Below are 15,000 nucleotides of genomic sequence, written 5' to 3'. Positions count from 1 at the left end.
TTGAGCAGTTCTGAAGATTCGATATCAGTACGTTGAAATGTTTCTATCAATCGACAAAAAAAAATTTTTTGCAATCACCAGAACCATAGCTTTGTACACAGTATTTCAACCCAATCGAATCAAACGCCTTTTCAAAGTCTGTTGAAATCAGCAGTCCTGACTGAAATTCATCCTGTAGATGATAAACAGTATCATGTGAATGCCTTAATTTGTCTCCTGTATACCATCCGGCGACAGAACCTGTCTGATCTCCAGAGATAAGTTCATGTGAGACTTTTGAGCCTGCTTACATTCAATAATGATATGGCACGCCAGTTTCTGAGATATTCCCCTGTTATCATTGTTCTATATCTTTTGCCAATTTGCGATCATTTATAGCAAGAGGAAAACTTCGAGTCCATTCTCTGTGATGTATTGAAGTTATTCTGGTTGCAAGAAATATTTTGATATGCTTTATTACAGCTTTCCGTTCCATAGAAAAAGCGGAGAAGGTGGGGGCGTGTGTGTGGTGGTGGGGGTTGGGAGGATGATAAGGATGAGGTAGGGAAATAGAAACGAAAAGAAGCTAAATTATATTTTTAGAGGGTAAATCAATTCAGCACAATATATATATATATATATATATATATATATATATATGTATGTATGTGTGTGTGTGTGTGTGTGTGTGTGTGTGTGTGTGTGTGTGTGTTATCTGGCCCTCTGGAATAAGAAAAACGATCGTGAAAAAAAAGTGAAAGGCAAAATACACACCGCAGGAAAGTATACGAAATTACGTGAGCATGCATGGAAGATAAATTGTAAGTATTTATGTACAGTACAATAAAGTCATGAATTAAAGTGATGAGAACGAGATGAATGATGGAGAGAAAAGCAAGAATGAGAGAGAGAGAGAGAGAGAGAGAGAGAGAGAGAGAGAGAGAGAGAGGAGGAGGAATAAAAGAGGGCGATGGAAAATGAAAGTGACAGACACACTGATAAACAGATAGTTACAGAGAGAAACTGACAGAGGGAGAGACAGGCATCCACATAGTTATTATCAATAATCAATAAAGATTTGTGAAAAACAATTCATGTACATCACAATCTTTTTTTGTTTCTCTCTCATCAGATATGCACAGAACGTCTTAAAGGTCTTAACTTTAAGACAGGGTAAATGCACAGAACGTGTATAAAGACAGGGTAACTTTTAAACGTCTTAACTTTAAGACAGGGTAGTAAATGCACAGAACGCGTTTAAAGACAGGGTCACTTTTAAACGTCTTAACTTTAAGACAGGGTAAATGCACAGAACGTGTATAAAGACAGGGTAACTTTTAAACGTCTTAACTTTAAGACAGGGTAGTAAATGCACAAAACGCGTTTAAAGACAGGGTCACTTTTAAACAGACAGGGTAACTTTTAAACGTCTTAACTTTAAGACAGGGTAAATGCACAGAACGTGTTTAAAGACAGGGTCACTTTTAAACGTCTTAACTTTAAGACAGGGTAAATGCACAGAACCTGTTTAAAGACAGGGTAACTTTCAAACGTCTTAACTTTAAGACAGGGTAAATGCACAGAACGTGTTTAAAGACAGGGTCACTTTCAAACGTCTTAACTTTAAGACGGGGTAAATGCACAGAATCTGTTTAAAGACAGGGTCACTTTCAAACGTCTTAACTTTAAGACAGGGTAAATGCACAGAACGTGTTTAAAGACAGGGTCACTTTCAAACGTCTTAACTTTAAGACAGGGTAGTAAATGCACAGAACGTGTTTAAAGACAGGGTCACTTTTAAAGTTCTTAACTTTAGGACAGGGTAGTCAATGCACAGAACATGTTTAAAGACAGGGTCGCTTTCAAACGTCTTAACTTTAAGACAGGGTAATGCTTCGCTCCACACGCACTCCCCTGAGTCAGAAAGACTGACCATTGGAGAGATCTATCCTTGGAAACGGTAACGAACTCTTATGAAGAGACAGCAGTAAGTAGAGTAGCAGACACAGAAGAAACTCATTAGCTAGAAAACAAACAAACAAACAAATTGAATAAAAAAAACAAGAGAGGCAAGGCCTCACTTGTGATAAATTAAGTCCCCTAGCATTAATTACAGAGTAATTTCCCTTTTTTTACTATCTGCACCAAAACGTTTGCAAAATAAAGTTTCCTGTTTGAACAAAAAATGATAATAATGACTCCTCTTGTTGTTGTGTCAGAATAAGAGGTCAGAGTGCCAAGTTTAGAGAATACAAAAAATATAAATATAACAGTAAATGCAGTTTGCATATAATTAGGCTTCTTTTTTTTCTTTCTTTTTTTTGTGCCCATCCCAGAGGTGCAATATTGTTTTAAACAAGATGACTGGAAAGAACTGAATTTTTCCTATTTTTATGCCAAATTTGGTGTCAACTGACAAAGTATTTGCAGAGAAAATGTCAATGTTAAAGTTTACCACGGACACACAGACACACAGACACACGGACACACACACACACACACACACACACACACACACACACACACACACACACACACACACACAGACAACCGAACACCGGGTTAAAACATAGACTCACTTTGTTTACACAAGTGAGTCAAAAAAGGGGGGAAAAAAGGAATAACACCAACGACAATGACAGCAGCAACAAAAACAACAACAACAAAACTGTCATAAATATTCACAGTATTTGGTGTTATTGTTTGTGCCACTGAAATCAGCACTTAAAAAAAAACATAAGACGGGTAATTATCACCGCTACCGTGAGGCTACTACCACCGACAGCTACTGGTTCTACTCCGGCTACCAATAATTATCTGCTGAAGAGAGGAGTTTTGATGATATACGTATGTGTGTGTATGAGAGAGAGAGAGACAGACAGAGAGAGAGACAGACAGAGTGAGTGAGTGAATGAGTGAGTATGAGTGTTCAGGTTTTATGAATCGATTTTACGTCTTTTCACTGAGTGTTTTACAGAAAAAAAAATAAAAATAAATAAAAGGTATTGTGAGGGAGATGGAAGATGGAAGTTTGTGGAGAAGTTGTGTATGTATGTATGTATGGGTGAATGTATGCGTATGCGCGCGTGTGTGTGTGTGAGTGAGTGAGTGAGTGAGTGAGTGAGTGAGTGAGTGTGTGTGTGTGTGTGTGTGTGTGTGTGTGTGTGTGTGTGTGATTGTTCTTGCTTTAGAGGATGGCACCAAGCACATTACAGCATTCCGCAAACCCACTCAAGGTGCAACCATTGTTGTTGTTGTTGTTTTTTTATATAATAAGTTCCCCCTACCCTTTCTCTATCTCTCCCCCACCCCCTCCTTCTCCCCCCTCCCCTCCTTCTCCCTCCCTCTCTCTCGCACCCTCTCTCTATTTCTTCCTGTCCCTAAAAAGAAAAAAAAAGTTTCGATTTCGAGTTCACACACTCTCTCTCTCTCTCCCTCTCTCTCCACCTCCCTCCCTCTGTCTCTCAGCCCTTCTCTCTTTCTCCCTCTCTCCCTCTCTCCCTCCCTCGATCTCATCCTTCCCTCTCTCTCTCCCTCTCTCTCTCTCTCTCTCTCTCCTCTCTCTCTCTCTCTCTCTCTCTCTCTCTCTTTCAGATTGTTTCCTCCTTCTGGGAACAATACCTCCTTTCTTCCGTGTTCCACTCCAAGTGGGGGGGGGGGGGGGGGGGGGGCGGGGGGAAGAGGAGCATGGTGGAGGGGGGATTACAAGCAGCCCTTAATCTGACAGCGTCTTCGTCTAGTTCATCGCCAAGACAAGGAGCCGGCTGGGGGTGTCAGAGAGAGGCCCCTGACTAACCCACCGCCTGGGTCCGTGCACTGCAGCTATTCACACCACACTACAAACGTTAACGTCATCAACGGAAACGAAAATTTCTCGCCCCCTGTTTGAATTACCACCTGTCATGCACCCTTCCCCCCAAAATACGGGTCAACAAGCGTCTGAGGCAGCGTCCTCTTCACTCCTACCACCCCCCACCCCCCAGGCCCCCTCCCCTCTCCTCCCCCCTCCTTCCCCCCCCCCTTCCCGGGGCCCCCTCTCCCCAGTTTTCAGTTTCAGTTTCAGTTGCTAAAAGAGGCGTCACTGCGTTCGGACAAACCATATACGCTACACCACATCTGCCAAGCAGATGCCTGACCAGCAGCGTAACCCAACGCGCTTAGTCAGGCCTTGAGAAAAAAAAAACACAAAAAAAACAACAACAAAAACAAAAACAAACAAAAACGGGGGAATCAATAATAGATAAGCTTACATAAATAAATAAATGAATAATAATTATAATATAGAAAAAGGTAGTAGTAATAATAATAGTAATACTAATAAAATGATTATTAAAAAAATAATAATAATAAAATAAAAATAAATAAATAAGACAACAATGGTGATAAATAAGCGAATAAATGTAAAACATGAAGACACACATTCACACACACACCCACACATGCACAACAGAAATGCACCAAACATGCAGTTTCACAGATATGAAAGCACCGTCAAATACAAAAAAACGTACATGAGCCCCTCTCCCCAATCATCCCAGAGAAAAGTCCCTCTCTGCCACAGAATGTTTCGAAGCGCCCTGAGACATGAACTTAACCCCTTAGCTGTTAAACCAAGAAGAAGAAGAAGAAAAAAAAAAAAGAGAATGAGGAAAAAAAGAAAATCGGCGTGGCACGATTTTGAGGTGCAAGAACCACCACTTCTTCAGTGTGTACTGTTGAGCGGTGTCGTTTATTTTGCTGAACATAATGATGGTGATGATGATAATATATGTCTTTAAAGATAATGATGATGATGATGATAATAATAATAATAATAATAATAATAATAATAATAATAAAACACAGTCCCGTGAGAAAGGAGGTCATCTAAGAACGATGACGAAACATCCTGACCCGCAACTTCAAATAGATTTATCATCCCACGCAACATCCCTTTCACTGAGGTGGATTTGCAGACCCACGTTCATCTAATTTTCATAGAGATCCCCCGGTTTCTTTGTGGGGGTTTTTTGTTGGGTTTTTTTGTTGGTTTTTTTTTTAGCGAGAACGGCGTGCGCATGCGCGTCTCCATTTCCTGTTGTTGTTTTCTAGGTCACCGAAAGGCTAAAATTTCGTCGTGGAAATAGCTTTTCTGACGAAAGGATTTTGAATAATAACGGTGACTTTTTTTTTTTTTTTTTTTTTGCGAGTTTACAAGATATATTTGGTTTCATAATTACACCCATTAGTAGCTTTAGTCTTCTATGTTTACTTCGAGCGTGTTTCTTGCCACACCTCTGCCATAACGCATTCGAAGCGACCCATTTACTCTGCCAGAAAGTTTTATCCGAACGAAATCAGTGCATGCAAACTAAGCTCGTCATGGTAATGGGCTGCCCATGACAGCAAATGACCAACTTCTCGCTCGGCTGCAAGCGACGAAAGATCCCCCTCGAAAGCGGGTTTGCAAACCCTCCCTAGTGACAACCTTTGTCACGTTGTGTGTGTGTGTGTGTGTGTGTGTGTGTGTGTGTGTGTGTGTGTGTGTGTGTGTGTGTGTGTGTGTGTGTGTGTGTGTGTGTGTGTGTACTGGACTTGGATATGGGCTGAGATATTGTGCTGGGTTAGTGACGAACCAATGGACGTACAGCTGATTTCCAAGTGGATGAATAAAGATGTATTGTACTGTAAGAGTCTTCGTTCTTCCTTAGCAGCAGTGAAGGAGTTAAGGGGCGAGCGCCAGAAGGTGGTTAAACTCAAGTCTCGAGTCCGGAAGAAGGCCCTTGAAAGTAAGGTGTCGGTAGAAATGAGGCCGTCGCGTCACTCGTCCGAAGAATGACGCACACAGCCTTGTTCTTCTTCCTCATCCTCATCATTCCTGTAATTGGGGCATCGTTCATCGCGCATCGCTACTGTGTTCTCTCTCTCTCTCTCTCTCTCTCTCTCTCTCTCTCTCTCTCTCCTCCCCCTTCTCTCTCTCTCTCTCTCTCGCTCCTCCCCCTTCTCTCTCTCTCTCTCTCCTCCCCCTTCTCTCTCTCTCTCTCTCTCGCTCCCCCCCTCTCTCTCTCTCCTCCCCCTTCTCTCTCTCTCTCTCTCTCGCTCCTCCCCCTTCTCTCTCCTCCCCCTTCTCTCTCTCTCTCTCTCGCTCCCCCTTCTCTCTCTCTCTCTCTCTCTCCTCCCCCTTCTCTCTCTCTCTCTCTCGCTCCTCCCCCTTCTCTCTCCTCCCCCTTCTCTCTCTTTCTCTCTCTCGCTCCCCCCCTCTCTCTCGTTTCCTCCCCCTTCTCTCTCCTCCCCCTTCTCTCTCTCTCTCTCTCTCTCTCTCTCTCTCTCCTCCCCCTTCTCTCTCTCTCCTCCCCCTTCTCTCTCTCTCTCTCTCTCTCGCTCCTCCCCCTTCTCTCTCTCTCCTCCCCCTTCTCTCTCTCTCTCTCCTCCCCCTTCTCTCTCTCTCTCTCTCTCTCTCTCGCTCCCCCCCCCTCTCTCTCTCTCCTCCCCCTTCTCTCTCTCTCTCTCTCTCTCTCGCTCCTCCCCCTTCTCTCTCTCTCTCTCTCCTCCCCCCTTCTCTCTCTCTCTCTCTCTCTCGCTCCCCCCCTCTCTCTCTCTCTCTCCTCCCCCTTCTCTCTCTCTCTCTCTCTCTCTCTCGCTCCTCCCCCTTCTCTCTCCTCCCCCTTCTCTCTCTCGTTCCTCCCCCTTCTCTCTCTCTCTCTCTCTCCTCCCCCTTCTCTCTCTCTCTCTCTCTCTCGCTCCTCCCCCTTCTCTCTCTCTCTCTCTCTCGCTCTCTCTCTCTCTCCTCCCCCTTCTCTCTCTCTCTCTCGTTCCTCCCCCTTCTCTCTCTCTCTCTCTCGTTCCTCCCCCTTCTCTCTCTCTCTCTCTCTCGCTCTCTCTCTCTCTCCTCCCCCTTCTCTCTCTCTCTCTCTCGTTCCTCCCCCTTCTCTCTCTCTCTCTCTCTCTCTCTCGCTCCTCCCCCTTCTCTCTCTCTCTCGCTCCTTCCCCTTCTCTCTCTCTCTCTCTCTCTCTCTCTCCTCCCCCTTCTCTCTCTCTTTCTGGCAGTCAGGCGGCACCAAGGAAACCCCCTCTTGCCTCCTAGATCAGCCAGCTAACTGGCACTACCGGCCTGGCGGGGATGGCAATGTTTGGGGCTCTGAATTGGACATGATGGAAGACGCTGTAGAATTGAAAGAAAATTTTTTTTAAAAGATCAAAATAAAATAACCAAAAAAGAGCCGCGATGTTCAATATAATAAAAAAAAAAGGAGGAAAAAGTACCGCGATCCCCCCCCCCCCCAACACACACACACACCCTCCCCTCCCCACCCCGAGAAAAAGGGGTGTGGGGATGGGGGAAAAGATGAGGGGGTGTTGGAGGGTGCCGGTGCAGGGACAAATCAGGACCTGGCCTGGGGACGGAAGACCCGTGGTCGTTCCAAGCCCTTTATTTTATTTTATTTTATTTTAGTTTTCATTTTTATCTCATTCTTTTGTAATCAGGAAGTGAGACTGAACTCAAGAAGAAGAGGGGTGCGGGGGGCAGGTGGGGGGCGGGGTGCGGGGGTGGGGGGGGGGGGGTTCTAGTGAGAATGGGAGAGGGTGGGGGAGAGGGAGGGGGAGAGGGAGGGAGCGTGAACAACAGAAAGAAAAGAAACCCACCACGTGGGGTGGGAAGATGGGTGTGTGTGTGGGGGGGGGGAGGTGTGTGGGGGGTTGGTGTGTGTGGGTGTGTGTGTGGGGGGTGGGGATGTGTGTGGGGGGTGTGGGGGGGTGGATGTGTGTGGGGGCGTGTGGGTGTGTGTGGGGGGGTGGAGGTGTGGGGGGGCGTGTGGGTGTGTGTGTGGGGGGGGTGGATGTGTGTGGGGGCGTGTGGGGGTGTGTGTGTGGGTGGAGGTGTGGGTGTGGGGTGGGGGTGTGTGTGCGGGGTGGAGGTGTGTGTGTGGGGTGGGGGTGTGTGTGGGGTGGGGGTGTGTGGGGGGGGGTGTGGGGCGGTGGGGGTGTGGGGTGTGAGGTGGGGGGGGTGTGGGGTGGAGGTGTGTGTGTGGGGGGGGTGTGTGTGTGTAGTGTGTGTGTGTGTGGGGTGGGGTGTGTGTGTGTGGGGTGAGGGTATGTGTGGGGTGGGGGTGTGGGGGGGGGTGTGTGGGGCGGAGGTGTGTGTGTGGGATGGAGGTGTGTGTGGGGTGGGGTGTGTGTGTGTGGGGGGTGGGGTGGAGGTGTGTGTGTGGGGTGAGGGTCTGTGTGGGGTGGGGGTGAAAGGGCAGTGGAAGACGGTACGTGAAAACTGCGAGAGGAGGGAGTACGAGTTGAAAAGTCCATGGCAGCGTTGCCCCTACACACACAGCAGCACTGAGGGTTTCAGAGATCTATATTAGCGGACGAGCGACGTCACAACGGAAGAGTGAGTGCTCTGAAAGCATCCCGTCCATGCCAGGAAACAAGTTCCTGTGTGTCTGTCTCTCCATGCTGCAAGCAGAAGAAGAAGAATGAGGAAGACGAGAAGGACAGGAAGCAGAAGAAGAAAGAAGAGTAAGATGAGGAAGAGGAGGAGGAGGAGAAGAAGAGGAGGAAAAAAAAAAGAAGAGGAGGGGGGGAAAGAAGAGGAGGAAAAAGAAGAAGAAGGAGGAGGAGGAGGAAGGAGGAGGAGGAGGAAGAAGAGGAGGAGGAAGAAGAAGAAGGAGGAAGAAAAAGAAGAAGAGTAGGAAAGAAGGAGGAAGAAGAAGAAGAGGAGGAAGGAGAAGAATAAGGAGGAGGAGGAGGAGGAAGAAGAAGAAGAGGAGGAGGAGGAAGAAGAAGGAGAGGAGGAGGAAGAAGAAGAAGGAGAGGAGGAGGAAGAAGAAGAAGGAGGAAGAAAAAGAAGAAGAGGAGGAAGAAGGAGGAGGAAGAAGAAGAAGAAGAGGAGGAACGAGAAGAATAAGGAGGAGAAGGAGGAGGAGGAAGAAGAAGAAGAGGAGGAGGAAGAAGAAGGAGAGGAGGAGGAAGAAGAAGAGGAGGACGAGGAAGAAGAAGAGGAGGACGAGGAAGAAGAAGAGGAGGAGGAGGAAGAAGAAGAAGAGAAGGTAGGAGAAGCGGAGGAGCAAGAAGAAGAGGAGGACGAAGAAGAAGAAGAGGAGGAGGAAGAAGAAGAGGAGGAGGAGGAGGAAGAAGAAGAAGAGAAGGAAGAAGAAGCGGAGGAGGAAGAAGAAGAGGAGGAGGAAGAAGAAGCGGAGGAGGAAGAAGAAGAAGAAGAGGAGGAGGAAGAAGAAGAGGAGGAAGAGGAGGAGTGGGTGGGCGGGGTATGTCGCCTCTCTTCTGGCACGTTTGTAAACAAGCAACACCAACAGCCTTGTCTGGCCGCGCGTTTCTCTTTCTTTATTCACAGCTTCCGGTTGTGGCGTTATTGACAGCAGTCAGCGGTGGTGGTCACAGAGCCTGCTTGGGGAATAGATCAGCCGGCACTTCTGCCGCTCCTGTGGTCTGACGGTTGGAACCAGGTTCTCTGGAGAGCTGCCGGTTGAGGCCTGTTTACCGTCTGTCAGTACGTTTGATGGATAGTGTTCCAGGGGAGGGAGGGGGTGGGGTGGGGGGGGGGGGGGGGTACAAGATGAGAGAATACACTGTGGGTGTCTTGTGACGGTAACAAACAAACAAGTAAATATCTTCTTTCTTTTTTTCTTTTTTTTCTTCTTTTTTTTTTTTGCGGAAGTTGTTGCCGTGCCGGGGTCCAAACCGCGATGCCAAAGGTATGTTATGTCACAGATTCGTTATGTCACAGGTTTGTTATATCACAGGTCCGTTTTGCCACAGGTATGTCCGTTTTGCCACAGGTATGTCCGTTTTGCCACAGGTCCGTTTTGTCACAGGTATGTCCGTTATGCCACAGGTATGTCCGTTATGCCACAGGTATGTCCGTTATGCCACAGGTATGTCCGTTTTGCTACAGGTATGTCCGTTATGCCACAGGTATGTCCGTTATGCCACAGGTATGTCCGTTTTGCCACAGGTATGTCCGTTATGCCACAGGTATGTCCGTTTTGCCACAGGTATGTCCGTTATGCCACAGGTATGTCCGTTTTGCCACAGGTATGTCCGTTATGCCACAGGTATGTCCGTTATTCCACAGGTATGTCCGTTATGCCACAGGTATGTCCGTTTTGCCACAGGTATGTCCGTTATGCCACAGGTATGTCCGTTATGCCACAGGTCCGTTATGGGCTGCTTGATGGTTCCGAAGATTGGGATACACAGTTGACCTTCCAGGGGCGTAGAAACACCCGGAAATCATCAGCAAGTGCGGCATGAGACCTGACATATTACTCCACTCCAAGGCAACGAAACAAGCGATTCTGATTGAGCTCACTGTGCCATACGAAGGCAGAATGGAGGAAGCCCACATCTAAAAGACCGAGAAGTATGCCAGTCTAGCCAGCAGCCTGAGAGAATCTGGCTTTTAAGCCAAAGTCCTCGCGATAGAGATTGGTGTAAGAAGGTTTGGGGACGCATCTGCCTATAGCCTCAGGAAACAGCTGCTGATTTCTGGCAGAGAGAAGACACGAGCTCTCAAGGCAATGGCAGAGGCAGCAGAAAAGTGTTCCAGCTGGGTCTGGTCGAGGCGTACGACAAATTAACATGCATTCTGTCTTTTCAGGGTGTACGACCATATCATTAGCATCACACCAGTTTTCCACAGGTTTCATGCTGACATTCAGATGATAACCAGTTAACATTTAGTCAACATTGTGACTAGCATAAACATCAGCAAATAAATTCACATGCTGCATGTTTAATAGATAAAGGTAGATCATTGATATACAAGGAAAATAAGAGAGGGCCTAGAATTGACCCTTGTGGTAATCCTCTTGGGACATGCCTTTTGGAAGGAATAAAGCCACGTGAATAGACAGACTGAATACGGTTTTCTAGGTAAGACCGAAGAAGAGAGGAGAAGAAACAGAAGAGGGTAGAAGACGAAGAGGAGGATAACGAGGAGGAGTGGGAAGAGAAGACGACGACGACGACGAAATGGGAAGAAGAAGGAGGAGAAGAAGAAGAAGGAGGAGAAGAAGAGAGGAGAAGAAGAAGAGAGGAGGAGAAGAAGAAGAAGAAAAGAAGGAGAAGAAGAAGAGAGGAGGAGAAGAAGAAGAAGAAAAGAAGGAGGAGGAGGAGAAGAAGAAGAAAAGGAGGAGGAGAAGGAGAAGAAGAAGAGAGGAGGAGAAGAAGAAGAAGAAAAGAAGGAGGAGAAGAAGAGAGGAGGAGAAGAAGAAGAAGAAAAGAAGGAGGAGGAGGAGAAGAAGACGAAAAGGAGGAGGAGAAGGAGAAGAAGAAGAGAGGAGAAGAAGAAGAAAAGAAGGAGGAGAAGGAGAAGAAGAAGAGAGGAGGAGAAGAAGAAGAGGAGGAGGAGGATAAGGAGTAAAGGAGGAGTGGGAAGAGAAGAAGAAGAAGAGGGAGCAGATGCCTGACCTATATATATATATATATATATATATACCTTTCGTGCTGGACAGGCCTTGAGATCCTACAATGGGTTTGTTTTCAAAACCAAGAACCTATCCCGGTGTCTGAGGCTGTTCATTCATAGCTCCAAGGGGAAATACACTGGGGGGTGGGGTGGGGGGGGGGGGGGGGGGAGGTCCGTGGCCGTGAAAACGTCAGTGACGAACACGATTTATGACTTCACAGCGGCATACCCCCCCTTACCCACATACCTCCCTGGCTCCCCCTCCCCCACCCCCCTCCTCCCACCCCCGCACCCCTCCCTTCCACCTCCCTTCGCTCATAAAACACAGCAAAGCGGGGGCCGGTCGCTCCTTATACACCTCCCGTGTGGAGAAAGAGTGGGAGAGTAGGAGGGTGGGGGGGGGGGAGATCGGGGACGGAGGGGGTTGGTGAGTGTGCGGGGGGGATGTCGGGAAAGGTCGAAGGAGGTTCCCGGGTGCCGGACCGATTCGCCAATCTCTTTCCCGTTTTGCCTACTGTTTGATCCCGTGCCCAGCGTCACCCCCCAACGAACGGCCTCTTTGGAGCTGGACTCGGTCCCGTTTCGCCCACTCCGAAGAAGAAGGAGAAGGAGGAGGAAAATAAGTAGAAGGAGGAGGAAGAAAAGAAGGATAAGATGGAGGAGGAGGAGGAGAAAAAGATAGAGGAGGAGAAAGAAAAGAAGAATAAGATGGAAGAGGAGGAGGAGGAAGAGAAGAAGAAGAAGGCGGAGGAGGAGGAGGAAGGGGAATGGAGGAGGAGGAGGTGGAGGAGAAGAAGAAGAAGAAGGCGGAGGAGGAGGAAGAGGTATGGAGGAGGAGGAGGTGGAGGAGTAGAAGAAGAAGAAGAAGAAGGCGGAGGAGGAGGAGGAAGAGGAATGGAGAAGAAGAGACGGAGGGGGAGAATGTTTTGGCGTGAGAGCCACGGAAACATTCTGACGGAAGCCACCCTGTGGTGCTCTGAACGCAGGGGAGACTTACATTCACACTCGCCTCAATCCCCTCTCCCGCTTCCACAAGATATTGAGTGGTGGTCTGGACGCTAGTCCGTTCAGATGAAACAATGAACCGAGGTCCCTTGTGCTGTATGTACTTAGCGCACGTAAAATAGCCCACAGCAAGAAGTGAGTAGTCTCCTGGTAAAAAAAAAAAAATGTTGTGGTAAAATGTACTCCGGTCTACATACGTATGCGTGCGATTGACTGAACCCTGATTAAATGACACAGGAAACGAATGACGAGCACCTAAAGGCAACTTCTGTCGACTCTACCAAGGTAGGCAGCCTGTTGCGCAAAAGACCCTGTATTTGTAAAGTGCTTTCTGACTGAAGATAATAATAATAATAATAATAATAATGTACATTTACATAGCGCCCTTTCTCTCTAAGAGCTCAGGGCGCTTTACATGAAAGAAAGAAAAACATTACATGTTACATAAAACATTCATGACCACTCTTTTTCAAAATCCCCTCCCTACCACACCCCCACTCACACTCTCCCCCCCTCCCACTCTACATACATGTACAACTGTTTCTACCCCAGCGTGTGGGCAGCCATACTATGTTTTCAGGGGTCTTTACATGTGCAACTGTTTTTACGCAAAGGTATTTGTAGCCATACTCCATTTTCAGGGGTCTTTACATGTGCGTCTGTTTTTACCCCTTCAGTGTAGGCCGCCATACTCTGTTTTCGAGGGTCTTTAAATGTACAACTCAGTTGTATGTCTTCCTTCTCTGTCTTCCTCTGTGGTCCCTTGTCTTCCTTCTCTTGACTTCCTCTGTCTGTCTGTGTATTAGCCTGTCTCTTCATCTCCCCATGTCTTCCTCTGTCAGTGGTATGTCTTCCTTCTCTTGTCTTCCTCTGTCAGTAGTATGTCTTCCTTCTCTTGTCTTCCTCTGTCAGTGGTATGTCTTCCTTCTCTTGTCTTCCTCTGTCAGTAGTATGTCTTCCTTCTCTTGTCTTCCTCTGTCAGTGGTATGTCTTCCTTCTCCTGTCTTCCTCTGTCAGCGGTATGTCTTCCTTCTCCTGTCTTCCTCTGTCAGTGGTATGTCTTCCTTCTCTTGTCTTCCTCTGTCAGTGGTATGTCTTCCTTCTCTTGTCTTCCTCTGTCAGTGGTATGTCTTCCTTCTCTTGTCTTCCTCTGTCAGTAGTATGTCTTCCTCTGTCAGTGGTATGTCTTCCTTCTGTCTTCCTCTGTCAGTGGTATGTCTTCCTCTGTCAGTGGTATATCTTCCTTCTCCCGTCTTCCTCTGTCAGTGGTATGTCTTCCTTCTCTTGTCTTCCTCTGTCAGTGGTATGTCTTCCTTCTCTTGTCTTCCTCTGTCAGTGGTATGTCTTCCTTCTGTCTTCCTCTGTCAGTGGTATGTCTTCCTCTGTCAGTGGTATATCTTCCTTCTCTTGTCTTCCTCTGTCAGTACAACTGCGCTGTATATGTGTCAATAACCCCCCCCCCCAAAAAAAAAAAGTCTATACACACTTTGTCACCTGATCACAGCCCTGATTTCTTTACATTGACAGAACCTCCGCTTAATCAAACTTTAACAATTGAACCACGCCAGCAACACCTAATTAAACATGTATCAGCAAAAGGTTTCCGACACTCTGGACGTCTGTTCATGGTCTCGCCCGCTCTCTGCGATCAGCTCAGAACCCAGGATCCTGTTTCCACACACCCACATTCAAACACTTCATAGCCCGTCGCCGTTCTTTCTGTGTTGTCTCTGGACCTTGCACTCGGAATGAGCTGCTGCTATCGCTTCGTCAAGTCTCTGCACTCAGCTCTTTCCAAGCCTGGTGTTGAAAACCTAAGCTTCCTCTTTCCGCTACTCCCTGGCTGCTTATATATATATATATATATATATATATATATATATATATATATATATATATATATATATATATATATATACATACATTTTTTTTTTAATTTTTTTTTTTTTAGCGTGTGCGTCTTGTCTCTAAATTCCCCTGATTTAGAGCAATAAATGTGTGTGAATGACTGGTGTGTGAGCGCCGTGATTTGTCTCTGCACATGATTCAGCGCTATGTAAATAATGATAATAATATTAACAATAATAATAATGATAATTATCATCATCATCATCGTCGTCGTCGTCGTTGTTGTTGTTGTTGTTGTTTTGCTTGATTCTGTATGTCTGTCATCCACTCCATCGTCGTCACCATCATCATCATCATTATTACTGTTGTTATTATTATCATTATCATTATTATTGTCATTACCATTATCATCATCATGGTCATGGTCATCGTCATCGTCGTCATCATCATCATCATTGTTAGTAATAGTCGTAGCAGCAGTTGTCGTCGGCGCCGTCGTCGTCATCGTCGTAGTCGTAGTAGTAGCAGCATCAGCAACAGTTGTTGTTGTCGTGGTGGTGGTGGTGGTGGTAAAATTCTTTTTCTTCTTCTCCTCCTCCTTCTTCTTCTTATTGTTACTGTTGTTGTTGTTGTTGCCGGAATGGACAGGTGTGGTGCTGTGTGCACAGGTATGCCGATGACCATCTCCATCATCAACGAGGGCCAGGTGACGCCCTACCTGAAGGAGCCAGGACTGTCCGAGGCCATCCTCATCCCGCCCGAAGTGGACA

The 15,000-nt window shown here is 46.8% G+C and overlaps 1 protein-coding gene across 1 annotated transcript in view; it reads left to right on the top strand.

The window, feature by feature from the left end:
• Window positions 1-15,000, top strand: part of LOC143285218 (uncharacterized) — a 155,975-nt gene that overhangs the window by 37,405 nt on the left and 103,570 nt on the right. Inside the window, exon 2 of the mRNA XM_076592463.1 lies at window positions 14,899-15,000. This exon is cut by the window's right edge and continues 35 nt beyond it. Within this exon, the coding sequence (XP_076448578.1) occupies window positions 14,899-15,000 (102 nt within the window). The remainder of the gene's footprint in view (window positions 1-14,898) is intronic.

This window comes from Babylonia areolata, chromosome 8 (genome assembly GCF_041734735.1).
Source record: "Babylonia areolata isolate BAREFJ2019XMU chromosome 8, ASM4173473v1, whole genome shotgun sequence".
In the NCBI taxonomy this organism is placed as follows: Eukaryota; Metazoa; Mollusca; class Gastropoda; order Neogastropoda; family Buccinidae; genus Babylonia; species Babylonia areolata.
Note: the sequence above shows the minus strand (reverse complement) of the source record. Positions and strands in the feature narration are given on the sequence as shown.